General features: G+C 49.4%; 1 protein-coding gene across 24 annotated transcripts in view; it reads right to left on the reverse strand.

Moving 5' to 3' along the window:
- EIF4G3 (eukaryotic translation initiation factor 4 gamma 3) overlaps nucleotides 1–26,048 on the reverse strand; it is a 140,908-nt gene that overhangs the window by 17,808 nt on the left and 97,052 nt on the right. For 23 of the 24 annotated variants that reach the window (XR_010350110.1, XM_064397054.1, XM_064397053.1 and 20 more), the window contains 13 exons: nucleotides 24,753–25,589; nucleotides 17,993–18,081; nucleotides 16,169–16,421; nucleotides 13,678–13,835; nucleotides 12,463–12,588; nucleotides 11,317–11,427; nucleotides 7,534–7,704; nucleotides 6,362–6,559; nucleotides 5,386–5,532; nucleotides 4,868–5,104; nucleotides 2,743–2,847; nucleotides 1,300–1,432; nucleotides 134–228 (listed from right to left, as the gene is read on the reverse strand). Coding sequence is in view for 23 of the 24 variants with exons in the window: in XM_064397054.1 (XP_064253124.1) it covers nucleotides 134–228; nucleotides 1,300–1,432; nucleotides 2,743–2,847; nucleotides 4,868–5,104; nucleotides 5,386–5,532; nucleotides 6,362–6,559; nucleotides 7,534–7,704; nucleotides 11,317–11,427; nucleotides 12,463–12,588; nucleotides 13,678–13,835; nucleotides 16,169–16,421; nucleotides 17,993–18,081; nucleotides 24,753–25,589 (2,660 nt within the window). In the remaining variant the exon portion in view is untranslated. The remainder of the gene's footprint in view (nucleotides 1–133; nucleotides 229–1,299; nucleotides 1,433–2,742; nucleotides 2,848–4,867; nucleotides 5,105–5,385; nucleotides 5,533–6,361; nucleotides 6,560–7,533; nucleotides 7,705–11,316; nucleotides 11,428–12,462; nucleotides 12,589–13,677; nucleotides 13,836–16,168; nucleotides 16,422–17,992; nucleotides 18,082–24,752; nucleotides 25,590–26,048) is intronic. The other variant, XM_064397044.1, reaches the window with a different exon arrangement.

The raw sequence follows: 26,048 nt of genomic DNA on the forward strand, positions 1-26,048 counted from the left end.
GATTTACACACAGTATTAACTCTGAGGATTTAACATGTCCCAGCCCCAAGTTTTCACCTGCACACACTGTCCTGATCCTTCCTGGACTGACAGATGTTTTATTGCCCTGAAGGAGGCTTGTGCTGGCACCTACCTTGGTGATTTTAAGGAACTTGGTGGGGTCCAGCACTCTGCTGTTCTTTGCCCCCTGCACAGTGTTCCAGCCACCTTCGTCCACCCGTGGGACACCTGGGGAGGACAAACAGAGCCATGCTCAGCCCAGCCCAGCCCAGCCCAGCCCAGCTCAGCCCAGCCCAGCCCAGCACAGCTTAGCCCAGCTCAGCTCAGCCCAGCTCAGCCCAGCCCAGCTCTGACAGGCAGGGTCCTGCTGGGGAATGTCCTTCCCCTGACATGCCACAGCCAGCCTGCCTGCCTGGGCTCTCACAGCACAGCTCTCGCTCCTTCCAGGGCTGCTTTTGGAAGGGATGGTTCCTGGCTGGATTTCTCTGCATTCCTGCAGGAGCTGTATGTTCACAAGCCCATGGAAGGAGCAGGTGAGACGAGATGCCTTCCCTGGCCAGAGCCTCCCTCACCCCACAATTCCTGCAGCACTTGGCTGGTCTGACACGGAGCCCCTCAGGCACTCCCAGGTTCCTCACCTTATCCTGGTGTCACTTTTAGGATAATTAAAGTCTACATGGATTTTCTTTACACCCTGTTTTCAAAGTACTTTCATATGACAATCCTTAGAGAATCCCCCAATGCCTAAAGAATCCCTAAAATTACTTTCTCCTTGCCCTGCTCTGTCCCAGTCTTCGTTTTCCCAGTCACTCCAAATTAATTTCCAGACAGTGCCCTGAGGGCCAGGAGCAGTTTAAGGTGATGCCAAGACACCCCCTCACAGAGAGTCAGCACCTCACGACTTTAATAACTAAAGACAACACGGTTACTTCTGAAATGAGATGTTTTTCTCTTGAAATGAGGCTCTGCAGTGCCTGAGAATGGATGGCTAACTGACTCCTAAGTAATAACTTGTTAGAACAGATTTCTGGCAGCCTGTCACAAAATCAAACGTGGTTTGCATGAATGGAATGTGTAAGCACTGTTGGCCTGTGGTTGGTTATTTTCACCCATGAGATTTGCCCCTGAAAATCCCCACAGCCAATCCATGGCAGATCTGTTCCTTTTCCAGCCTCTACCCCGATCTCCTTTGCTCATTACACTTAGGACAAAAAAACCCACAGATTTTTGCCTTTTATGTGGGATTCCCTCTAAGGCCACTGGATGTGAAATGAGCAGCCAACTTGGCTTTCACTTTACCTGGTCTCCTCTTGTCTTTGGTCATGAGTTGTTGCACCTTCCTCTGTTCTTCCTGCTCTTCAATCTTGGCTTCTTTATGGATCTGCTCGATGGTCTTGGGGCCCTGGTCTGCTCTCCGTGACACCCAGTTGCACTGGGGAAGAAGCAAAAAAAACCAAACATGTGCTCAGGGAAACTTCCAGGAGAGCATCAAACATGGGGAGTTTGAATATTGGGAATGAGGCCTCATCCTCCCACCCCTGTCATGCCCTAGAGGGGCTGGAGAAAGTCCTGTGGAGCTGGGACACGTCATGGACATGGTTATCCCAGCAGAGCCTTGTACTCAGGTACAGAGACTGCAGCCAGGACCTGACTGAACTCAGGACATGTTAATCCCCAGCCTGAATATTTCCAGCTTCTCTTTCAAGGCTCAGAGGAAAGAGAAGAGATGCTGTCACTCTGTTTATGACTGATACCCTTTGTGGGAGCCTTTCCTCCAAGCTTGAGGGAAGAAATGAAAATTAAAAAAAGCAAGAAGTGACTGATTTTAAGTTGTGACACTACTTTGCACTCCAAGAATGGTGATGGCTGACACAGGAATCCTGCAGAGAGGAGCAGCTGTCACTCCAAAAACACTTTCCTTGCTTGATGTGTCTTTTCAGCCATGCAGTGCCCAGACCCCTCCAGCCCTGGAATGACCACACTGTCCCTTAGCTTGCTGCAGCCTCATTACAGCTCTTGGGGTAATTATCTACCTGCAGCCAAAATGGTGACTCCAGCTCCACACAACCCAAACCAGCTCCCCTGGGGGGGAATTACAGCTGCTGGAAAGGTTTGTTCCACCCATGGTCACAGCTTCACCTGCACACTGTGGGGACTCCCTGCACCACACGTGTACTGACCACAGCACCAGGACAACGTGGAGACATCTCCTGGTTTGGGACAGCCAGACTGGGGGGAGGAGGGGAACAGATCTCCCCCTAACATCCCACCTGAGCTGTGAACCCCTGCTCCTGCATGAGAACTTATCCAGCCTGCATATGGAAGGGAACATGACAGACTGGCATGGGAGCTGGGTATGTTCATCTGCAGGACAGAAGGTCCCAGACAGAGCTCAGAGCCCTTCCAGGACCTAAAGAGGCTCCAGGAGAGCTGCAGAGGGACTGCGGACAAGGGGGAATGGCCTCCCACTGCCAGAGGGCAGGGTGAGATGGGGTATGGGGAAGGAATTCCTCCCTGTGAGGGTGGGCAGCCCTGGCACAGGTGCCCAGAGCAGCTGTGGCTGCCCCTGGATCCCTGGCAGTGCCCAAGGCCAGGCTGGAGGGGTTTAGAGCAGCCTGGGACAGTGGAAGGTGTCCCTGCCATGGCAGGGGGTGGAATGGGATGATCCTTAAGGTTCCTTCCAACCCAGACAAGTCTGGGCACCATGATTTCACACTTTCACTCACTGGAGCTAGCACCTACCAGCCTTAGGTCTATTACATCCTGGAGCATGAACCGAATCCTTGAGGAGGTTTTCCTCTCTTTCACAATCTTCTCCATCTGATTAAAATACTGGTCCATGCGGGGCTAGACAAGGAAAACATCATCAGCACGTTGTGCAGGAAAATGAAAACACTCCTCAAGGGGCACCCAGCAGGTCCTGCATTCTGGGATTTCTGTGCTGGAAACATCAGGGACTCAGGGCTGCTCCCCAGAAAGGTGAGTGCTGGGCCTGGTACACTCCTCCAGGATGGATTTGAGGGTGCACAGGGCAGCATGTGCAGGAGATGAGGCACAACTGTGCAGGCACACACTCTCTGTGGGTTTTTAGTTATACAAACTGTCTACACCCTCTGCACGTACATAATAAACATTACATCCATTAAAAATCTATCTCAATCTGAGCTTCCCCTCCTCAAATCAGCTGTGTGCTTACCTCAGCCCAAGAAAAACTGGCTTAGGGAAAAAATGGGTACAAAACCAGCCTAGGACACATCATTCCATGGTTTATCCCCCGAGCTGAGCCAGGTCAGACTGAGCAGCAGCTCTGGGTCTCTCTGCAAGAACAGTTTAACGGGCTCAGCTGTGGGAAAAACCCCACAAACTCCTCATCTAGATAATCATGATGTGGTGGAATCCCAATAGGTTCACACTGGGACATGAATTTGGATCAACAGAGAAGCTCCTGTTAGGTCTAAATTTGGCTCACCAAGCTCTAAAAAGCCTTTTTCTCAAATTAGGGCCTCTGGTTGTTTCAAACAAGAGTTTGAGAGCAGTTTCCCACTCTCTTCACTAAAAACCAACTAAACCCTTGTTCTTGTAGTTAAAGCAACAAGAAAAAAATCCATTAAAATTTGTGTCTGGTCTTGCCTTGGAAAGTTCCAGCTCTGGGAGCAAATGTTTCCAAAGTTAGGCATGATAGGGAAGTATTTCCAATGGACTTTGTTTAGAAATTTTAATTAAACCATGACTAACAGTTCAGCTTCTATAAAAACACATAATAAAACGTCTACCCCATTCAGAAGGATTCTCTCAGTCCTGACAGAAATAACCAATCCCAAAGATGGGACAGAGGCCTCTGGAATTGCTCCCTTGCTCTGTGCCCCACCATGCCCCAGCTCGAGGGTGCAGAACCAGCAGAGCACCAAAATGTTGGCTTTTACAGTGCTGCAAAAGACTAAAACAGCATCCAGACCTCGTTCAGCCTGACCTCAGCTTGGAAGCCAGACCTGGTTTTGCTCCCAAAGCACAGGGAGAAACTGAATCCTGCTGGTGCTGTGCTCACAGCACAGGGTGTTTGCCTGGGACTGCTGAAAAACCACGCTGGTTTGGTCAATGCTCACACAGCAGCCTGGGAAATTCCTTCTCCTAAGGCTCAGCACTGATCCACTGAGATCCCTGAGAGGAGAGGGAACTCCCTGCCCGGGGCAGCTGAACAATTAGCTCCCTTTGCTTCCAGAGCCCAGTCCCACTGATTCCTGGCAAACCCCTCGAGTTGCTCATCCCAAGCCTGGTTTTTGTGAAGGAGCAGCAGACTGTCAATGCCAAGAGGAGCTCTTGGAGTGCACAGTGCTCTGTGCTACAGATATATCTGCTGGAAAAGGGGCAGGAGGATGCAGGAGTGCTGCGAATGCAGAACAGCTGCCACATCCCAGCACATCTGGACACAAAACACAGGCACCCCCGAGGCTCAGGTGGGGGCTTGGACTGCTTAATGAGGGTGTTGCAGATTTAACCTGAACAGCACATTTCATGGTGGCTTTTGTAGGTAACATAAACTTTCAACTGGAAATAATAATGTTTTGGGAACTACAAAGGAAGAGGGACATTCAACTTGGAAAAAGGAAATGTTGAGCATTTCTGGGCTGTGTGTTTGGATAAAATCTTTGGAAATAACAACTGGAGAACACAGTTGAAAATTATACAGAATGTATTACAGAGCAGGGAGCGAGGCCAGGTCATGACGAAACATCCACAGAGGAGTGGATGATTTCCTCATGCCATATGGAAATTCCTGAAGAAAAACCAAATCAAATAAAAACACCCCACACCCATTTTTCCAGCTCTGCCCAGAGAAGCTCATCCCTCGCTCCCATTCCTGCCCCACCTTTGCCTTCTCAAAGTCCAGGTCCTTGCCAATGGTGGTGAGCAGGCGGCAAAGGCACTCGAGGGACTCCTCGTCGTGGTTCTTCAGCAGCTTCACCACGCAGTCGTGCATGATGGCCTCTGTCAGCATCTTCAGCTTGAAAAGCTCGCCGATGAATTTGATGTTGCCGATGGATCTCCGCCGGGCTTTGTCCTTGGCCTCTTCCAGCTCGTCGTGGAGCCGTGTCTTCTCCTCTGGCTGTAAAGCAGGAAAACAGCTCTGCGAAACCACGTTCCCAGGGCACAGAACTCACTGAAAGATCCAGTTTTATGTTTATAGACATTGTTCCCTCTTTTACTCCTAAAGCCAGAAAGATGCTGGGATAAACCCAATGTCAAGGCAAATATTTTTTATTATCCTCAGGCACAGTGACAGAATGAGAGTCTCAACTCCAAAATCCCCCCAAATCAACTGCTGTTTCAAAAGGAAATAATTTTCTGAGGGAGCTCTGAGAACTTATGGAGAAAAACACCACTTACAGTGGTGGCAGCTTCGAGTTCTTTCTGCTTCTTTTCAAAGACATCATCGTCAGCCTTGTCCTTTTCAAATTCCTTCTGGCAGCGATTTAACAGCAACTTACGGAAATTTACTGTGCTCCCAGGTTTGTCTGCCATGGGCACTTTCAGCTGGAGAGAGAAGGAAGAAAAACATCAGCAGAAATAGAGATAAACTCCACAGAGGAGGGGTCATCTATAACAATTTATTTGGTTCTTCACGTTGAGCTGCGTGGCTCTGCAAGATTGTGAAAGTAAAGCCTCACATCAGGATTTCCAGTGGAGTTTTACATTGCAGATGTAAACTCATACTCCAAACTTGGCTGACACCACCTCCACCCGGGGATGAATTACATTTCCATCCATATGATCCCTTAAAAACACTCTCTGCTTGAAAACACTCTTGCTCTGTGCTGAAGGCTTAAGCCAACTCCTCTACTGCATGCCATGAAGGACCTGGGGAAAAGGGGACTCTTTTATCCCAAATTCACCACCTGAGAATGATCTGAGCAAAGCCTGGCTCATCCTGGGTCCCTTGGAACTGACAGACATAGAAGGGGGGTGAGGCCCTGGCACAGGCTGCCCAGAGCGGCCGTGGGTGCCCACCCCAGAAATGTCCAAGGCCAGGTTGGATGAGGCTTAGAGAACCTGGGATAGTGGAAGTTGTCCCTGCCCATGGCAGGGGGTGGAATGAGAAGAGCTTTAAATTCCCTTTCCTGCCTCTACTATTCCATGCTTCTGTGATTCCATGAACTTCCCAAATATGACTCATCTTGCGACCAGGTGGAGCAAGGAGTCCTCAACTCCCGCCAACTGCTCCAAGCAAATCCCTCTGCCTTGGGCATGGCCAACAAAAGAGACTCCACATTAATGACTCCTACTTACACTCAGAAGCCACCACTCTGCTCTCTGCAGCTCCTGTGGCTGCCCCTCAGCCCAGGCAGCTCCCGGGGGCTCTTACCGTCACCAGGCAGCGGCACATGTTGGCGTAGGCCACGGAGAAGCTGGGCTCGTCGATGGCCTTCTCGAAGACCAGGTCAATGACTCCCTTCAGCCTCTCCTCCGTGTCCACCGTCAGGTCTGTCACCTGCTTCATCAGCTGGTTGAACATCTGGGGCGTCAGCTTGTTCAAGATGCTTCGTACCTTGCGGAACAGCTCCTGAGGGACACAAACGCTGCGAGCTCAGGCACAAGGGGGGCAGGTGGGTTTCAGGAGTGAGGCAGGATGCTTCCCACGGGAGAATGGGGACATCCTGTAGGAATGTCTGGGAAGCTGAGTGACACACCACACATTTCTGAACAGCCCAACTCCAGTCCTCACTTGGCTACCAAAGACCAAGACTATAGGGCAGGAGTTCTGGGAACACCCAAGTGCATTTGTCAAGTGCAACAGTGGCACAAAGCCCTTCCTGTCAGAAATCCTCTTCTTTATATCAGTTTAATCCATGAGATATAAATTAATAGGGACTGGCCTCTGTCTCCTTCAGCCAGAGGTAATGAATCTCTCCTATAATTCACTTTAAGGTACTTTATTTTTTCCTATCCAGGATGATAATGAGATCAACAATGCCACCATTAGCTCCAAGAACAGAATTCCAGTGTCCTTCAAGACCATTCCAACTTATCCTACAAATTACAAGCTTGACCACCAGACAAAAACCTCCTCCCAGAGCGAGTGCCCTGTGGAGGAGAGGAGGGGAGAGGACAGAGGCAGCTTCAGACAGAACCATTGGGCTGGGCAGGACCAACTGAGGGATTTCACAGAGGAACCTCAGTCTTGCTAAGGATTCAGGGAAGAAATGCGGTCTAAAAGGAGATGAAAACTAAGTTCTGTGCTGGGAATGTAATGCCCTTTGCATTACAATGGAGACAGAAACATTCCAGTAAAACAGCAGTAGGAAAGCAATCCTGGAAGAGAGACAGGAGGTTGTCTGGTGTTCTCTGCTTAATATACAGGACTGGCATTTAAACTCCAGGTCAAGAATAAACATACAAAAAATACTATCAAGGTAGGGGAAAACTGGGATTCCAACTGGAATTCATTGCCCTTTTTCACTGTCTGATACAAGAGGGAAGCCAAATTACCATTACCTGGGGCAGCTGCTGCACCCTCAGAGCTGCTTAGGCTCTCACCTGGGTTTTGACATTTTCTGGGTCCTCCGTTTGGTTTTCCCTCTTCAGGCTCGGCTTCCAGGCGTTCTCTGCCTTCTTCAGGTGCACATCCTCCTTCACACACACAGTGATGATCTTCCTGGGCTCCCTCCTCTGGCCTGGCTGAGATCTCCTCGGTCCAACATTCAACAACTAGGACAAAAACATTCCCTGTTATATCCCACATTGAGCTCACGCTGGGTAACACATCCAGGGCCGACACCAACACCCACTGACGGCACCGCTGACCACCAGCACGTCCTGCTGGACACCGGGAGCCCCTCTGACCCAGCACTGCCCCGGGCTGCTCCCAGGCAATGTGGAGACACCCAACACACTCCTCTGGGCAGCTCTTCCCAACAAGAGATGGGATGACTCTGCCTACACAACCCACACAACCCGGCGGCGCTGAACTGACCCCGACTGGCCAAAAGTGCCTCTTGGGATCAGAAACTGCATAACTGAGACACCACAGCAAGCTGTGGAAGAATTCAGCCCTTACAGGGGTATTCCAAACGTGCCATCCCAAGCACTTAGACAAAGATAAACTGGCAGCTCTGCCAGAAATGTTAAGTTTTACTGGAGATTGCTTCCAACAAAGCAATTTTGAGATGGGAATTATGCAAAACACAGTGAAGGAGTATCACTGCAGCTGCTGCACTTGAAAAATATGGATCCTAACAGGTATGGACAAACTCTGTGTGGTCTCACAGAAGAAAGGGAATCAGGGTGCTTTGGAACTGCCTAAGCACCTCTGCAATCCTGTGTAATGTGATGCTCCTCCTGCACAGGCACAAAACCTTCCACTGCTGGGGAGTTTTTCACCAGATGTACAAGTGGCAGGGGACAAGACACCCCCAAACCTCCTCTCCATCATCTGATTAAGGACTAAAGGTACCAGGTGCTGTTGGGAGGTTGCTCTTCCCCCACGCTCTTTCACATTTCTGAACTCATTTATCACAAATGGCCAACCTCAAGGTACAAATTAAAGCAGCAAAACTCCATTATCAAATCTAGTACTTCCCACAGCAGTAATTAATCTGCTCAGCAGCCACTCATGGAAGATGGGCCATTTCAAAGACTGCTTTGTTCAACAAAGGGATTCAATGAGCATCAAAAAGGCCACTGCAGTTACTTGAAGAGCTTCAATGAATAGGAGGAAAGGGCTCTTGGCTGGTGCCTCTTATGTCATACATCAGCCACAAACCCGGGTTTGTGGTTACTGAAAGGCAAAATTATTCTTAAAGGCAGGAGGGAACTGAACCACCTGCCTTTGACAAGGTAAATGTGTGCAAATGAGTAGGATCACCAGCAGTGCTGGAGTTCTTGTTTGGGATTACAGCAACAGAGGAAGATGCTGTCAGAAGACAATGACCTCATGCTGAGGAGTGTGACATGCTCCCAGTGCCTGGGAGAGGGCTCTAGGGACAGGGTGTCACTGGGCTCCCCTCAGCTTACAAAGACCCCTGTTCACATCCCCTGCCATGCACAGAAATAGCCCAGCAGACTGTTCAAACTGCACAGGGCACAAGCCCCATGAATGCTGTAATTCACAGAATCATTTATCTTGGAAAAGATCGCCAAGATCATGAAGTCCAACCCCTTGTAGTGCAACCACAGCAGCTGATCACTCCTGAGGAGTCAACAGTGGAACAGGGAGCCTTCAGGATGTTTCTGTGTGTCAGACACCTTCCTAAAGCAGACACTGATCTCTCCCACCCTGAGCCCTGACTGACACCAGTCTGGCTCAGCAAGGTCTGACACACGCACCACACCTGGTGTTACACAATTCTGCTGCCCAGGCTCTGGCCACGCTATCAACATGGAGAGAAGACACTTCCCTCCAGCTGAAAGACCAGACATGATGCCACAGAAACTGACTGGCCACAGCCACGTGTGCCAGAGCTCAGCACACACCTCCTGCCCGTGGACAGCTCTGTACTCAGAGCCAGGCTGCAGTGTGCCCTGAAACCCCAAACCTTTGAGCTCACACCCCCAGAACGGGGCAAAGCCAAGGAGAGGTGACCTGCAGCCACCCCATCTCCTGCACAGAGGCAGCTCTGGTCTGAAGGACCTCCCAGACACGCCAGGCTGTAACGCACGGGGACGGAGTCGCAGAGCCCGGCACCTCCTCGGGCACGGAACTTCCTCAGGCACGGGTCCATGCAAATGTTCCTTCTCAGCAAACATCCACCCCTGAGGGAGGTGACTCCCTTGGAAAACTGAGGGATGCACGGAGCACCAGCGTGTCACCTGTCACCCCCTCACATCCGGCTGCCTTTGAGCCCAGACCTTTCAAGCATCAACACAACAAAGGCCTTCTTTGAGACTGTATGTTTTTAATGTCTGTGAATAAACTCAGTTCAAACTGTGTGATTAGGTTTTAAATCAGTGAACAGAAGCATCCTTTGAAGATGTAATAACATAATAGATGCATCTAACTTTTAAGAGAAATAGTCTAGGGGTCTGGGATTTTTTGGCTCCAGATTTATACAGCACGTTGAAGAGGTGCCTGAGCTCAGGCCTGGCTTCCTGTAAATAATGATGGTTCTGGAGCATGGGACAAGTACCAGGTGTTCCTGCATTAATCTGAATGACCTCTCTTCCAGAGGAAGACAGAGGGAAGGAAAGCAGGACAACAAAGGTACAGGACTCCTGCAGAGGAGCCAAAGACTCACAGCAGCATAGACTGGCCTGGTGCTCCCACTCAGGCTGCAAGTCATGGAAATAGTTTAGAAACCAACCAGGAATTGAGGAAGTGCTTCTCCCTCTGTAAGAGGCTTTGAATGCAGACAGAGAAATTGATCTTCGATGGTGGGAGGGATTGTGCCTTCCAGGAGCAAGAACTGAGGTGATTTCAGTTTCCATCACCTCTCAGGAAGGACAAAGCCAACGCAGCCGGCGCAAGGACGGACCTGTCCGCTCCAGCCCCACATCTCTGAGTTTGCATCTCCTCATCTGCCACGCTCACCTAACCCTGCCTACACCAAAGAGCCTCCCCAGCTGCACCCTGGCCTGTGCACCTCCACCCCGCTGCCGTCCGACGCAACATTGGTTAGTGCCAGAGACAGTCAGAAAACACGTTCAAGCAAAAAGAGGGAAACAAAGACAAAGCCAAAGAAGCAAAACAAAAGACTCTCAACGTGCCGGAAGCGGTTAGCGCTGAGCTGCTCGACGTTATTTGGGGCAAGGAAGAGGCAGTGGTTTGATGGTTCATGGCATGGCCTGTGCAGAGGTGGGATGGCTGGGGACAGGCAGCGCACACGCAGGGGTGGCCATGCGTCACGAGAGGGAACGTCTGGCATTGCTGGGCTCAGACCCTCTGATCCTACAACCGCCGGCGTCGAGGACAGGCTGGTTAAACCACGTCACCTTCCAGCCCTCCTCCAGAACAAGGCAAGGAGAGGCTCTGCTCTGCAAAGGCGCAAATGTAAGATGTATGTTATGTGCTGAATGCTCCAAATGAACGGGGTAAGCGGGACTTACCTTTTCTCCCCCTTTCCACAGGTCTGCAAAGTGCAGACCCTCGCGGATCCCGCTCGGGCCAACGTCCCAGCATGCCCTCAGCTGGTGATGTCCCACCCACCACTGAAGACTGCCTAGAGGGGTACAACGCAAGTCTTGTTTCGGTTTTTTTTAAACAAGGTTGCACCTTTTTGTAAAGTTTTCTGCCAGTCGTTCTTTATCAACAGCGGGTGTTGGGGAAAAAAGGCAACTCTACAAAAAGGTGCAAAGTCTGGGGGGAGAGGGGGGGATTTGGCTTACCCCTATCGGCAGGTTCCTCAATGGTGGGTGAGGCGAGACCAAGAGAGGGCATGATGGGGGCCCGCACCGAGCCAGGGAGGGCAATCCAGGGGTGCTCTGCACTTTGCAGGCCTGCGGAGAGACAAAGAGCGACAGCCGCGTTAGCCGGGCGCCGCAGGGCTCGCGGCACCAGCGCTGCCAGCAGAGGAGGCGCCGCGGCACGGCCGGCGCGGCCCCAGCGCCGCAGGCACTGCCGACCTCGCCGGGCTCGGTGGACCAGGCGGTGCTCCAAGAGAAAGTGTGGCACTGAGGCAACTCCAGGACACAGGCCTGCAACCCCGGCCATGAGGCTGCTCCCAAAGCAGAACTATCACAAAGACCCAAAATCACTGGGTTTGACTCCTGGAAACCTGCACACTTGGAAGGTGGGGTGATTCAGGGAACTCTTCTGGAACCAGCAGATTTGAAAGTTCCACAATGGCTGTGTTGTTGGACACAGCAGAAGCAGCTCAACAGCTGAAAATCAGTGATTGCCTCTAATGGTGGCAGCGTCCTCCTCCAGTGGCACTGACGGGGTAGAACATGCTGGGGTCACCTGTGCCCCAGGAAAAGACATGGCAGAGGCACGAGTGAAGAACTCACAGAGGGATTTCAGAGCGTGGGCAAAGCCAGACACAGGGAGAAGAGGGAAAATGAAAGAAAAGCAGTGGAAAAGGTGGGAAAACAAGGAATGAAGTGACCAAAGCAACACGTGGAAGCACAGAGAAAGCAGGAACACACAGGTGCTGGCTGTATGTTGGTTGTTAGTAAAACTCTTTGCTCTGAGGGTGTGTTGTGCAGCACAGCCCCCAGGCTGACGCACTGACGCCGGGTCTGTTGTACGACGAACGCGCGGCCGCACGTACGGGTCCTGGTGTGGAAACGCTTCCACCTCTCACACAGGGAAACACGAAGGAGATGAACCCTTCCCAAACAACAGCTACCCACGACAAACATCCACAACTGTTTCCAATTCCCCCACATTTTGTCAGCCAAGCAAACATCACCCCTGCATCCATCCTGACAAAACCAGAACCACCGGCGCATTGGAAGAGGCCCAAAAGCCTGAGGAGGGACTTCATCAGTGTTAAGGCCAGTTTTTAAATGAGCAAGTTGGGGTAAACTCACACTTCCAGACACGTTTCTTCCCCCGGGGGCTTGCCTCCCAAAATCAGCAAAGGCTGGCGTGAAGTCGGGGCCTCGTGGCAGGATCCGGGGGTCCAGAGTCCTCAGCGGCAGTTTGGGCTGACTGACCTGTGCCGTGAGCAGAGCACACACACAGGGGCTGCTCAGGTCATGCAAACCACACACAGCATCTGCCAAACCACGACAGTCATATTCAACAGCCAAATTAAAGCTTTTAACAAACTGCTCAAGTTTTAGGCATCCACATTTATGCTAAAAATAAACATTTAATTTAAAACACGTCTTCAGGAGACTATTGAGGAAATTGGTGGAGCTCAGAAACAGTTCAAGCGTTATGGAGGATAAAATCATAGTAACACAGGCCTGTCTTGGTTCAGGAGCATGAAATTGCCACCTTTCCTCAAAGCAATGGCTTTTGTGCCAACATGAGAGATGGGCAACTGAGCCCAGGAAGCTCAAACACAGAACAGTGAGAAACAATCATGGGAAAGTAAAAGGTAGATGAAATAATATTGGCAATAAAGCTGCATTTTACAATTTGCCTGGGTATGAAACTCAGAGCAGAAATGTTTCTGCACACGAGGATCCCACATCCCTGAGTCTCAAGAGTGAGGCTGTCGTGGTTCCATCAAAGCCAAGGAACTTTCCAGCTCCCAGTGAGAGCAGAACGAGGCCTTGAACGAGCATTCAGAAATGCCAAGTGTTTCACTAAGCCCAGGCCTCCAGCAGACACAATCAGCTCTGAGATGAGGCTGAAGACAAATCCCAAAACTGCCTGAGAATGGAGTTCTTAAAGATATTTTATCAGATCAGCTTATAAATAGTGAAGAAACTGCTTCAGATCAAAAAATAGTTTGCCCAAAAGCTTCTGTCTGCTTTTAAAATGATCTAATAGATCAATTAATTGATCTAATAGAAGCCACTGCCTCTCCATCCAGCCTTGCTTGGATCCTCAGCTCTTCACGGCTGGGTAATTTTAAATTTTAATAACATCCTGGTATAACTTAGTCTAGATAAAGACTATCAAAAACGCTTCAGTTTTTAATCATCTGTGCACATTCATCAGGCACCAACACCTCTATTTGTAGAATTTTGTGATGAGACCAACTATTCCCACTTCCCACTAAAACCTGGCAAGGAAATGGTTCAGGAATGAGGCATTATGGATCTTTATTTATATCAGAACCCTGCACATACCTGTTTTATGGGCTCTCCTCTCACCTTGTCGAGCACCACGTCGCTGATGGGAGGCAGCCCCTCGGGCTTCTGGATACAGGCAGGCATGAACTGGATATCCAGCAGGAATTCCCGGTCGTATTGCTTCTTCCCCTCCGGGTCCAGGGGCTTCCACTGCTCTATAGGGAGAGAAGTCCCTGAGAGTCACAGGAAACAAACCCCCTGCTCACCCCTGCTCCTGGGAAATCCAAAGGGATCAGGCTGCTGCACCAGCCTGGGATGTTTCAATTTGATTTGATTTTTGTTTTGAAGGGAGAGAGGAGGGCAACACACGTAACATCAAAGGGATGTGAACAACAGGGAGTGTAGAGCCAAGTCCAACCACAGCCAGATCTGGTCACTAATTCCAGTTCTAACCCATGTACCTAACTTTGACTTCTGCTCTCCTGTGGGATATGGTAGAATGGGGACAATTCCCTGTTTCTGTGTGAAAATGCAGAAGATAAAGGGGTTTGTCTGGTTTAAAAGGAAGTCATAAACATGAAGTCAAGGAGAGCAGAGCATGGAACAAAAACACCCTTTGAAAATGTGAAACCATGAACTGTGAACAACCTGGGCTGCAGACAACAAGCAGAAACAAGAGAAGCCACAACCACAGGCCATGATCTGGGAATTACAACTTTCCACCTATTTTACATGGGGCTTTTGGGGTGTGGAGTACCCTGCCTGATGCAATCACAGCATAAACCTACAGCCACTTTAGCACAAGGAAAGTCAGCCTCTGGTGGCCTGGAGACAGGATTTTCAGCACTGGCCACACAGTTTGTTTGAAATTAGGGAAGAAAACATGTTTTATCTGAAGGAAAACATCTGTATGAGATACTGCCTTTGGATCCCCCTCATGCCAGACTGCATCACTCAGCATTCATCAGCCCTTCAGGTATTTATTATTCCTTTATTTCACTTGCTGACCCCTGCCTTTGGATCTCTGGGATCTCACCATCTGCACCCCTGCAGAGGGCACGAGCAGGGACTTACTCCAAGGATGGGTTTTAGTAACTGGGAATGAAAATACACAGAAGTGATTGCAAACTTTAGCTCTATATGCAGTTTTATTTCTCCAGAGCTTCAGCACACAGGGTGCAGAAATGGTTTGGCTGGATCCTGGCTGGAATTCCTGGCCTGCCCACTGTACCTGTCATTACCATGGAAAAGCTCCAACACAACAAGCAGTTTAGGTGTAGTTTCCTTCCCCTGGAAAGCTCTCAATGAGCTGTTTTAATGTGAAGAGCAGCTGGGCAGCATCACAGGAAGGATCCCCCACGCAGGGAGAGACAGGGATCAAACACACAATTCCTGCAAAGGCAGAAATTCCCCTTTCTCAGAAGAGCAGAGCCGAAATCGAGGACTGTTGCACAAGTCTGATGTCCTTTGCTTTGCCAGGGATCCATCCAACCCTTCCAGCTGAGTGAAAGGACATCTGGACTCAACTGGGATTGTTCTGACTGCATCAGCTGATGAATTATGGATTAACTTCAGGAAGGGGCTAGTGAACTGCTCAGGTACCCTGAGTGTGATAAGCTATCAAGAGGCCTCTGTGTTTTCCCCTCACAATATGATTGTGCTGAATTAACAAAACCAAAGCAATTGAGGTCTTTGTCAGAACAAAGTGGTGCACAAATAACCACTGCAATGAAGTCCCTTAATGGTGGTGCTCCTTGTCCATCAGGTTCTCCAGGTCCTTCCTTATTATTATTACACTCTTTAATTTCTGGGCTCATTAAAAAATGACTACTTTATTTGGATTTTCACTTTAATAAGAAATTGCTTAAAAATTGGGAGCAACTGAGAAGTTGGTCTCAAGTTCTCTCTAAATGAGACAGATTAATTGGTCAATAAAAACCAAAATTTTCATAAATAACAAAAAGGTTAGATCTTCATAAATAACAAAAAATGCTCTACAGATATCCTATACCATAATCAATGGGACTGAACTGGGCAGTGCCTGGATTGAAAACCAGAAACTGCTTCTTTTCTTTACTTTTCTGGAAATGCAAAGATCCATGCAACTGTTTAGCCAGGAAATTAAATCTTTATGAACACACATATTTGTATTTAGGACCCAATGAGCACTTTCATTTCTTATTTAACCACCTCTTATTTCAGAAGTATATTGGTTTATGTGGAATTTCTTGGATGGTTTCCAGCTGTCGATCACACAGGAATCAACTCTGCCATTTCCACAGTGCTGTAGCCAACATCCAAATGCACAAACATTTCAAGGGATTAGTGATTTTTTCTTCTCTTGAGCATGTCCAGCAAGACAAAAACCCTCTTCCCCTTTTGCCCCTCTGGAAGATCTCTTGGCTTGCTGGGTTGCAGATCTCAGCAGAGCTGCACACGGCGAACACTGAATCCCCTTCCAGCCCCAGTGTGAACACCCCAGGGAAGGCACTCGGGGTGCCAGCAGCCCTTACAGAGGAGGCAGAGCAGCAGATGGAGCAGGACCTACCTGGTTTGTACTGGTACAGGGGCCCCTCCCCAGAGCTCTCCGTGCAGCCCGAGGTGCCGTCGGTGCCCTCGCCCTCCGAGACGCTCTCGGCGCCGTTCCGCACCGGCTCTGCCTCCTGCTCCCCGTTCTCCTCCACGCTCCTCGCTGCTTTCAGCTCTGAGGGTTCCCTCTCTGGCTGAAGCCCATGGCTCATTTTCTCCTGGTCGGATTCAAGTACTTTGTCCCCTGAAGGCTCCTCCTCCTCCTCCTTTGTCTGGGGCATGGACAGAAGCAGAGGTTTTGTTAGAAATACCCTGACAAATTCAGTGCATGTGAAATGGCTCTTCATGGAGTCACAAGGCATTTTTGGGAGCAGCAGGAATGCAAATGCATCTTACACAGGGATGTGGAACACCACACTGAGCTACTGGGTGATTTATCTGCTCATTCCCACGGATAACCCACTGATAAATAATGGTGCAACTGGAGAGACTCAGCACTGCCCATGCAATCCCCATGGGATTGGATGGAGGGAACTGTTAAGCCATGAGCAATCCCAGCCTGGAAACACAACTCTGCTTTTCTCTTCTCCTGCCATCCATGAGAAAGGGATGGTAAAGGGCACGTGGTGCTTGTTTTGGGGGATTCTTCCTTTAAATGCCTGCTGCCAACTGGAGCAGATGCCACTAAGGAAGGCAGTGTGAGATCCAGCCACAATTCCAGCATCTCAGTTTCAGGAAAAAGCATTAATAGTATCCCTGGCTGTTAATTTTAGAGCTCTCCAAGGACACAGCCTGATTGTGCATTCAGACGAGGAGGCGTTGGAATGTGCTTCTCCCGGGAGAAATCCCAGCCCCTCTCAGCACTGAACAAAGGAATAACTTCACTGAGGATGCTCTGGAGGAGGCTCCCTCTCCTTTGCTTCCCTACCTGACTGCACCACATCCTAAAACGCCTCTTGCAGATTTTTCAAGGGAATTCTCTGAAGAATTCCTCAGTGGAACTGCCCAGTGCTGCAGGAGACACAACTCCTGCAGGGGAGGATGAGGAAAGTGTGGAGGATGAAGCTGCTGGTGCAGCCCCTTTGCTCTCCTGCTCTGCACCACATCTGGCCCACCTCAGCTTTTAACCACACACTGGGCAGTCTGAACTTCTACATTTTTACTCTCTTGCTCCCTTTCTGATTGATTCTAACCCCACACTGACCCAGGATATTAAGCACAGCCCCCTGCTGCAATATCCCTACTAGAACAGCAGCAAGGGAGGCTTTCTTTATTCATCTAATCACTCTTGAGGTGGTTTTGCCTGAAAACTTCAGTATTTTCCTTTATCAGCTTCTCCATCGGTTGGTCATCAGGAAAACTATCCTTGGCCATGATATCCCTGTGCAGAATAACCTGCCAAATGTCAGGATGCTGGCCTGGGACCAAAATGGGACAGTGCTGAGGGATACAAACCCAGTTTTCCCTCATTCTCCACTGAAAGGAGTTCCTCAGTGCTGGGAGCCTGGTGGAAGTTTAGTGGAACCTTCTTGTGGAAGGTGTCCCTTGCCATGGCAGGGGTTGGAATGGGATGAGTCTTTAAGGGCCTTTCCAACCCAAACCAGTCTGTGATTCTATGACTGCATTAGTCATTAAATGAGGCAAACCCAAAGAAACTGAGGAGCTTTAAAAGGGAGCAGACTGACACCTGTTATCTAAAGGATGCTGAGGAATAGCAGAGTTCCTCCCCAAAACTGCCCTGGATCCTGTGAGACAATGAGGAAGCAATGTCTCTCAAGTACAATTTCCAGAGAGGAACAGCACCTTTAAATGTGGGTAAAGCAGGACTTTGGCTCCCTCTCACCTCTGTTTCTGCCTCTGTCACCTCCTCAGTGCCTTGGCTCCGGTCTTTTGGTTTCTTCCAGGTCTTTGGTGCAGGTACAGCGGTTTGGGCTGCAATGTAAACATTGTGCATCTGTTACAACCCTGAAGGACACGGGGCTGATGGGGCTGTGGGTGATGAGCTTCCCTCTCAGGGGCTGCTCTGAGGCACAGAACAGCAAAGCAGTTCAGCCTTGTGGAGGATTCAGCTTGATTCAACCACTCTGGCTTTCAATGCAGCAATAACAATCATTAGAATGACATGAAAGCACAGGAATTGTTCTACAAGTTGCTCTTTCAAGCTCCAAATGGCACTTGGGGGTAGCAAGGAGGTCACTGCCAACAGCACAAGGATCATGCAGGGAATAAAACCTTCAGGAAGTCAAGTTTTTGGAAAGATCAGGTGCTGGCTGGAAGAGAAGGCTGTTCTCAACATATCTTTCTCAAGAATTACCATCATTATATATTAACCATAAGCAAGTCCAAATTTCCAGTATCTCATCCAAAAGGAAAACTCCTTCAATCCTGCAGCACTGCTCTGAGATGGATTTATACTTCCATTTAAAAGCAGGTTGTAACTCCAGTATTAATGATCTCCCTGGCCAACTGAGTCAAAGGAAACACCAGAGTATTCCCAAGATCAGCACTGATTTACTCCAATAGTGTTTTCCCCCTAAAGGGTAGAAGAAACCACACAATATATTAAGAGGAGACAAACCCATTAATCCAATCTGCTCCTAATTTGTGGCAAATGCTCCCAGCTTAAATTCGGATCCCAGGCACACATGCCCAGTTAACAGAGTGTAAATGGGATTGATTTTGTAACTGAAGATTACTGCAAACAGATTTCCAGCTCTGGCTTTTGGTTTCCAGCAGACACTGTGGAGAAACCCAGTGTGCACTTCCTTTATCACAATAAAATAGAATTTTGAAAGGTTCTTCACTATAAATAAGAAGAGTTAGTAACAGTCAGCTCTGTTCCTAAGGGCACAGAGCAGATGGGATTTGCTGCATTCCCCCCGCCCCAAAGAATATATACGAGTTTCTGTGGTTTCTCCAGAGCGTTCCCTGTTTGCAGGGTGACCATGGACCTGCAGATTCCTGTGGGAATCACCACACCCAGGCCCCAGCCCAAAGAGCAACAGGAGCCACCAGACTGATGGAAGACTTTTACCTCCAGGCTGAACACCCCAAAAGCAAAGTCAATGAAAAAAGCAAAGTCTTATTTCAGTATTCAAACATCATCTCCTTGTTCAGAGAACCAATGGCTGGAAAAACCCCCCAGATCTCCCAAGCTCCAGGTCCTGCCCATCCTATCCATTGTGTCTCCCTATGGAGAGGTTTTAAGGGCAGGGCAGAGCCCCACCACAAATCCTGAATTTCCTGGGGCTCAAAGGAGGGGAGAGGAAGGGCCAAGCAGGCCCAGACTGCAACACAGCTTTGTCTCCCCCAGCAGGGATCAGCCTTTACTGCTGCTCCAGGCAGCTCCCTTGGCAAGAACAGCCCAGTTATTCCCACTACCCAGGGGCAAAACCAAGGCTGGGGATGAGCAGTGCCCATGCACGTGGTAATTTCTGGAATTGAGCAAAGCACAGATCTAAGACAGGCTTCCCCAGTTCCCTCCATCACAAAATCTGCTAAAAATTCAGTGAAAACCGAGCCCTTGTCAAAGGGCTGTTTTCAGTCTTGTTTGGTGATGTCACTTGCACACTCCCAGGGGTTTCTCCAAGAAGGGATCAGGCCTGCAAAGCAACAGCCTCAGTTTTGCCACAGCCAAGTAATTTAATTGATCAATCCCAAAGTTTTTAATCTGACAGAATTCCACTGCCCTCAAACTCAAACCATGGAAACCATCACAGTGTAAAATAACATTTCATTTTTAACCGCACAGAAATAAATTCAGGGGTCATGGATTTGGGGCTGGCAAAGGTCCGGGGTGTTTCCTTCCTCAGCTGTCAGGATGTGAACATTACTGCTGCTCAAGTATACATTCTTTCCACCTTTTTTTGGCAGAAGTAAGCTCTGTAGAGGCTGCAATCCTGCCAAGCCTCCTGAATGAGTCTTGCCTTAAATCCCACGACTTCCATCAGCCTGGGGTTCCAACCCCGGCTGTGTTGTGGAGCTGCCTGGGGTGAATCTCCAGAGATCTCTGGAGACATTGCTCAGTCTTCCCCCATCTTAAAATAGCAGACACCAGATTTCTTTTTTTTCTGTCAAGTTCACATTTCTGCTGCAGGAGCAAAAAGGAGAATTTGCACTGATGTGAGTTTGGGTGCCAACCTTCCCAAACCCCAAATCCAACAGGACAATGGCATTATTCACCTGAAGATGGACTTTCATCTGTGAGGCTGTAGGGAAATACAAAGTAACGTGTCCAGTTTGGCTCTTTGAAAGGGACAACTCCAGACACTTCTGGCCTTCTTTTCCATTTTCCTGTCCCCAAGTTGAGCAACTTCAAGTTCTCTCCAATAGTTTAAGTCCTGCCCAAAGGCAGGTTCATTTTTGCCACTATTCATACTTCCAGACCTTGTTTTCAGCTCATTTCATTCCTCTGAAGAAGGGACACCAGAAACCCAAACAACAGTCTGAGCTCTTATCACAGCTTCCAAAGCCAAGGGAGATAACAGGAGTGACAACAGATTTACCTTAGGACTGGAAAGAGGAGCAAACCCTTAATTCCAGACTAGCCTGGACACCACTCCCAGTGCTACCCCCACCCCTGCAGGGATCTGCTCAGCAGGCCCAACGCTCCCTCAGCCGTTTCTCAGCTCTGTCACGTTCCCAGTGGAACATCTTCCCCCAGGATTTACCCACCGCGAGCCCTTCCAGCGGGACACGGGGCCTCTCCCCTCTGATGTGGTGCCAACTGTGAAGCCTAAATTAATCCCAGATCTTGCATTTTTATTTTATTATCCAACATGCCATGAAAGACCAAAGCAAAGATTCACCATTGCCTTCCAGCTCATGGAAAAGAAAATCTATTCCAGTGGTTATGGCAGCAAATCAAGAAAAAGGCGACACCTGATTTATGTTTCTGCCCCTCCAGGTTTCGGTGCTGGAAAAATTTCTCCAAGGTATTTCCAATTACAGCCCAAGTTGCTCGTTACAGCCTCCTCAGCTCAGAAACTCCAGGACTTGCCACAGCTGGGCTACTTAATACAGAAATATGTCTCATAAACGAGCTCTGCAAGAAACAGCCCTTTGAATTCCATGTGCATTAAGTTCTTTCAGCTTTCCGTGTCCCAAGGAGCTCTGTCTGGGACACACATCAGTCTCTTGTTTTCCTCTTTGCTTCTTTTAACAGCCATGATAGAATGGTGACATCAAAGGCCTCAGGTCTCTGGTAGCACCTTCTGCAGAAATTCTACTCCACCAACAACACTTTTCCTGTTTTGTTGCCTGGAAAGTGCTGGTCCCTCACTGCAGCTACGGAAACCCCAGAATTTAATAAAAAGCAACAGTTGTTGATAACTTTTAGCCAGGGTGATGTTTTTAGCGTAGATTGGAGCTCCCAGGTCCTCTCTTGATAAGCTGTTCTTCTCCTTGTAGAGCAGATGAGTAGGAATGAATTACTGTAAAAAGCATGTGCTCTTGCCCCTTGCAGGTAACAGCTCTGCCTGTCCTAAAAACTTCAGGCAAAACTTCCTGAGGAGGCAGGAACACAACCTGTGCCCTGAGAAAGGGGGAACGTGTTCCCTTTGGATGCTCAGACCAGGAACACAGTCAGCAGCAAGGAACCACCCCTGGCTACAACGCCCTGCACTGCTCAGTGGTTTAGTGCTCTGAAACCAACAGATCTTCCCCATTTCAGCAGGATGCACAAGCAGTGATGCTGATGAGCAGGGAATGATGACCCAGTCACTCACAGACAAACTGACTGAACCACCAAAGCTTCCAACTTCACTGTGAGGGTGTTCAGAGCAGGCAGAATTCAGTGTAAAATCAACAAGGGTGCTCCAGCAGAATCCCCTGACCTTGGAAACCTGGTAGAGACCTAATGCCAGTGGAAAAGGAGGAATGGAGGTTCCCCTGGATCCCCACAGGCTTAACTCAGCTCTGGCCTTTCCCTGCAAACACTGACAAAGCCCTTTGGTGCAGCTGTAAAGAAAGAACTGCTCCTAAGAGTCTAAATGTATTTTCCTTCTTGCCACAGAGCTGGACAGAGCAAAAAATGCAAGTCTGGTTTCCCTGATGTTGGACAGAAGCTGTGTCCTGTAAAACTCTCCAGGAACAGGCAAATCCCTTTCTCATCCCCAAAAAGCTGCCACCTCCAGTGCAAAATATGGGATCCACTGGGAGCCTTGGCAGTGCTGCCCCAGCAGCTCAGGGAGGAGGGATGAAGGTCTCCTTCCCAAAATCAGGCAGGCCAGGTCATAGCTACAAAAAGGACAGGCAGGAGGAGCTGCTGCAGGAATGAGATTATCCTGAGAGGTCCCAGCACTGTCCCAGCCAGCCCAGCTCAGCTCCCTTTAAAGGGAAAGCAGGGGCATGATTTGTGGCCAAGCTGCTCTGTAATAAAAACACCATTCTGCTGAAAACCCCAAAGAAATATTGCTCCAAGTCAGAGAGCTCACAGCTACCAGCACGTGCTTGAGAAGTTTCCCTTATCCCAGGTTTAATCTTAACTCCAGAGATCATAAAAAAATCTCTCAGCCTTTAGTCCAAGAAAAACACAACAATATAACCCTTTCTCCTTGCTCCTGAGGGTCAGCATCTGGATTTTCCAATGTATATGGCAGACATGCTGTTCCTTGTTCCTGAATTAGCAGGCAGCCTCAGATGATGTTATTTCAATCTCTCTTCCTCTCTCCAAGAAAGAACTGGAAAATTATTGCTGAAAAGAAGGCTGGCAGAGAAATGCAATAGTTTGGGATCATTAAATCAGGGGTAGAGCACAAAGAACCACTTGGAGAGCTTTGTGCTTTCTTTGAAGCCCTGAGCTTTTAATAGAAATCCGAGTTTCAAGTCATCTTTTACATGACTTGAGAACTCCTTGTTTCCGTGTTGCCAAAGCCAATGGCTTGGCTAATGTGTGCTCTGGAGCATAATGACATTACAGCATTAAAATTAATCTTCTGCATAATTAAAAGCCCAAACACTGTAAGTTAATTTTTTTTTAATTTAAACTACAGGCCATTACAAAGCCAGCAATAACACTGCAAGCTGGAACCTGCCTGTGCAAAACCTTATTTACAGAGTCCCATTTCTCCTCTCCTTTTTAAGGAAATTAATTTGGGTTATGAAGTAGCTCGGATTGAAAGAACAACAAGTGCCACAGCAGTGAAATGACCCGAGTGAAATAAAAATAGAAGAAGATTAACAGGAAAAAATCCTCATGGTTAGTGTAGTAAAGGGATCTTTCTTCTCATCTGTAGATACTGAATTTTAAAATCAGCATATTGAGCATCACACAAACATGGAACAGGGCCAACCTCAGCCTTTCAGTGCATTTAAGAGCAGAGCCTGAGATTTCTGAGCCCATTTCCCATCCATTCAAGAAAAAAACCAAAAAACCCCTAAATGAAATGTTACTTTAAAGAAATGAAACCAACATGATCCAAATCACAACTGACTGTTTGTCCTCTTTGTCCAAGCTTCACCAAGTTCCAAGGAATTGAAATAACTGCAGAAAAGGATGTAGAAAATGTGACACATGAAATGCTTTAACACTGCTGGGTGTGAAGAACAGTCCCCATTACACCCCTCCAGCAGCAAATACAAGGAATTGATCCTTTAACTTCCTTTCCACAATGTGATCTCCAGGAAGTCCTGCAAAAAAAAGCCATTTTCCATAGGAAACACAGAGTGTTAAAACCACAGTGCCAAACCAGAGATGTGGCAGGGCTGAAACCAAAGGCAGGAAACACTGGAGAAACAAGCTGGATTTTAAAAGGCGGTTGCAGAAATTGTGATTTTAGTGAATTTTAATCTGTAAACTGCAGAATTTAAATTTAAAATGGTAAATTGTACATTTTGCTTATAGGTGACTTTTGCAAACGAAAACCAGAAGCATCACTAATGAAGGGTGGGCAGGTAGAGGTGTGTGACACTGGTGGGTGACCCTGGTGTGACACTGGTGTGACCCTGGTGTGACTCTGCTGTCAGTTGTTTGGGTGAGTGTGAACGGTCCTTTTGATTTTCCCACATCTGGGAACACCATGACAGATTTTTTCAGCTGGAAAAGATGCCACTCCTGCAGTTCTGGAATTCACTGGCTCAGGGGCTTCATCCCAAGAGCTTCAGGGTCCCAAATCCAGAGCCACAGGCCCTTGGAACAACTGCTCACCTCAGGGGAAGAGCAGCTGTGGCTGCCCTGTCCCTGCAAGTGTCCAAGGCCAGGCTGGACACTGGGGCTTGGAGCACCCTGGGACAGTGAAAGGTGCTCCTGCCCATGGCAGAGGGTGGCACTGGATGGGATTTAAGGTCCCTCCAATCCAAACCATCCTGGGATTCCATGAAGAGCAGTGTGCTCTGCACTGCCCTCCACCAGCCCTGTGCTGCCATGAAGGCGTGAGCCCACCCCAGCCCGGGGCACACGTGCAAGGCAGTGACCAGTTATGAACAACCAGGAGGGATTTCTATCCCTGCCAAGCAAGATCAGCATTTCACAGTCACAGCAGCCATGCAGCACCACCAGCCTTTTTCTTTTGAAGATGGGAACAGAAATATCTATTGGAAGAGGAAAAAGCCCCTTTCCTTCATCCTGCAGTTCCCAACATGAACCCACAGAGCCCAACACTTACCTGGGACAGGACTCTTGCTTGAGTTCACACTCAGAGCCTCCGGGCTCTCCTCCAGCTGCCCATCTGCTTCTGTCTCTTCCTTCTTTTCAACATCTTTTACCTCTTCACTAAGAGTAGTTCTTGTGCTCTCCTCTCCTTCTAAATCTCCCTGGACAACAGGGAGGGCACTCGGAGACGGGAGAGGAGGTGGAGAAGGAGTTGTAGTGGTGACAGCAGCGACGGGAAGCGGCGGGGACGGGGGCGGCGGGGTGGGCGGCGGGGTGGGAGGAGGCGAGGGAGCAGCGAGAGGAGCACCGGGAGGTGATGGAGCGCTCTCCACCTCCGCTTCGGGGGCCTCGGTGGGCTCCACCTCCACAGTCAACGCTGCTGCAGCTTCCTCCGGGGCCGCCTCTGCCCCGGGCTCGGCCGCGGCCCCGGCGCTGCCCGTGTCGCCGGCGGCAGCGGGCGCGGGCGGCAGCGGCACCGGGGCGTCCCCGGGGGATGCTGCGGCACCGCTGGGCTCCGCGCACGCCTCCGCACCGGGCTCGTCCGCAGCGGGAGGCGCCGCTGGCTCCGGGCAGGCTGTGGCACTGGGGGTTGGCATCGCCTCCTCTCTGGGGAAGGCCAGTTCACGTTTGTCCTCCGGGTCAGCCGCGGGCGGGGCTCTGCTGGCCGCGGGGACAGCGGCCACCGGAGCGGCCGGGGCCGGGGATGGAGCACGAGGAGCTTCTGCTGGGGTCTCCACTGACGGGGGGGCCTCGGTCGTCTGCCCGGCTTGATCTTTCTTCTCCCCAGCAGGTTCTGGTCTGAGGACTGGAGAAGGTGGTTTTAATACTGGATCTGGTTTTGGCTTCTCTTCTGGGAAAGGAGAAAAAAAACCATTATCAACAGCAAGGCAACTCCATGTTCCTGCCTGGTGCCTTGGCTCCCATTCCTGCATTCTGCCAAGGAGCTCTGAGGAAGACACCAGAGGCCCCTGCACCTCACTGGGAATCTAAATTTCAAAATACAACCTCTGCCATCCTGAGAAGAGACGGATCTGGAGAGACTCATTGCATCCCTCCAGTGCCTAAAGGGGGCTTATGAAGCAAGGAGGGCAACTTTTTACATGGACAAAAACTTGCAAGACAGCAGGGAATGGGTTAAACTGAAAGAGGAGATATTAAGATTAGATGTTTGGAAGAAATGTATCAACACAACCCCCCAAATCCTATGCAGAAATTAGTTCCTGCATGTGTCCCATGATTAGCAGCAGACCTGGTGATCCCATCCCTGCCATGACCATCACACAGCTCCCAAAGCTCTGCTGCAGCTCTG

This window comes from Passer domesticus, chromosome 22, assembly GCF_036417665.1.
Source record: "Passer domesticus isolate bPasDom1 chromosome 22, bPasDom1.hap1, whole genome shotgun sequence".
In the NCBI taxonomy this organism is placed as follows: Eukaryota; Metazoa; Chordata; class Aves; order Passeriformes; family Passeridae; genus Passer; species Passer domesticus.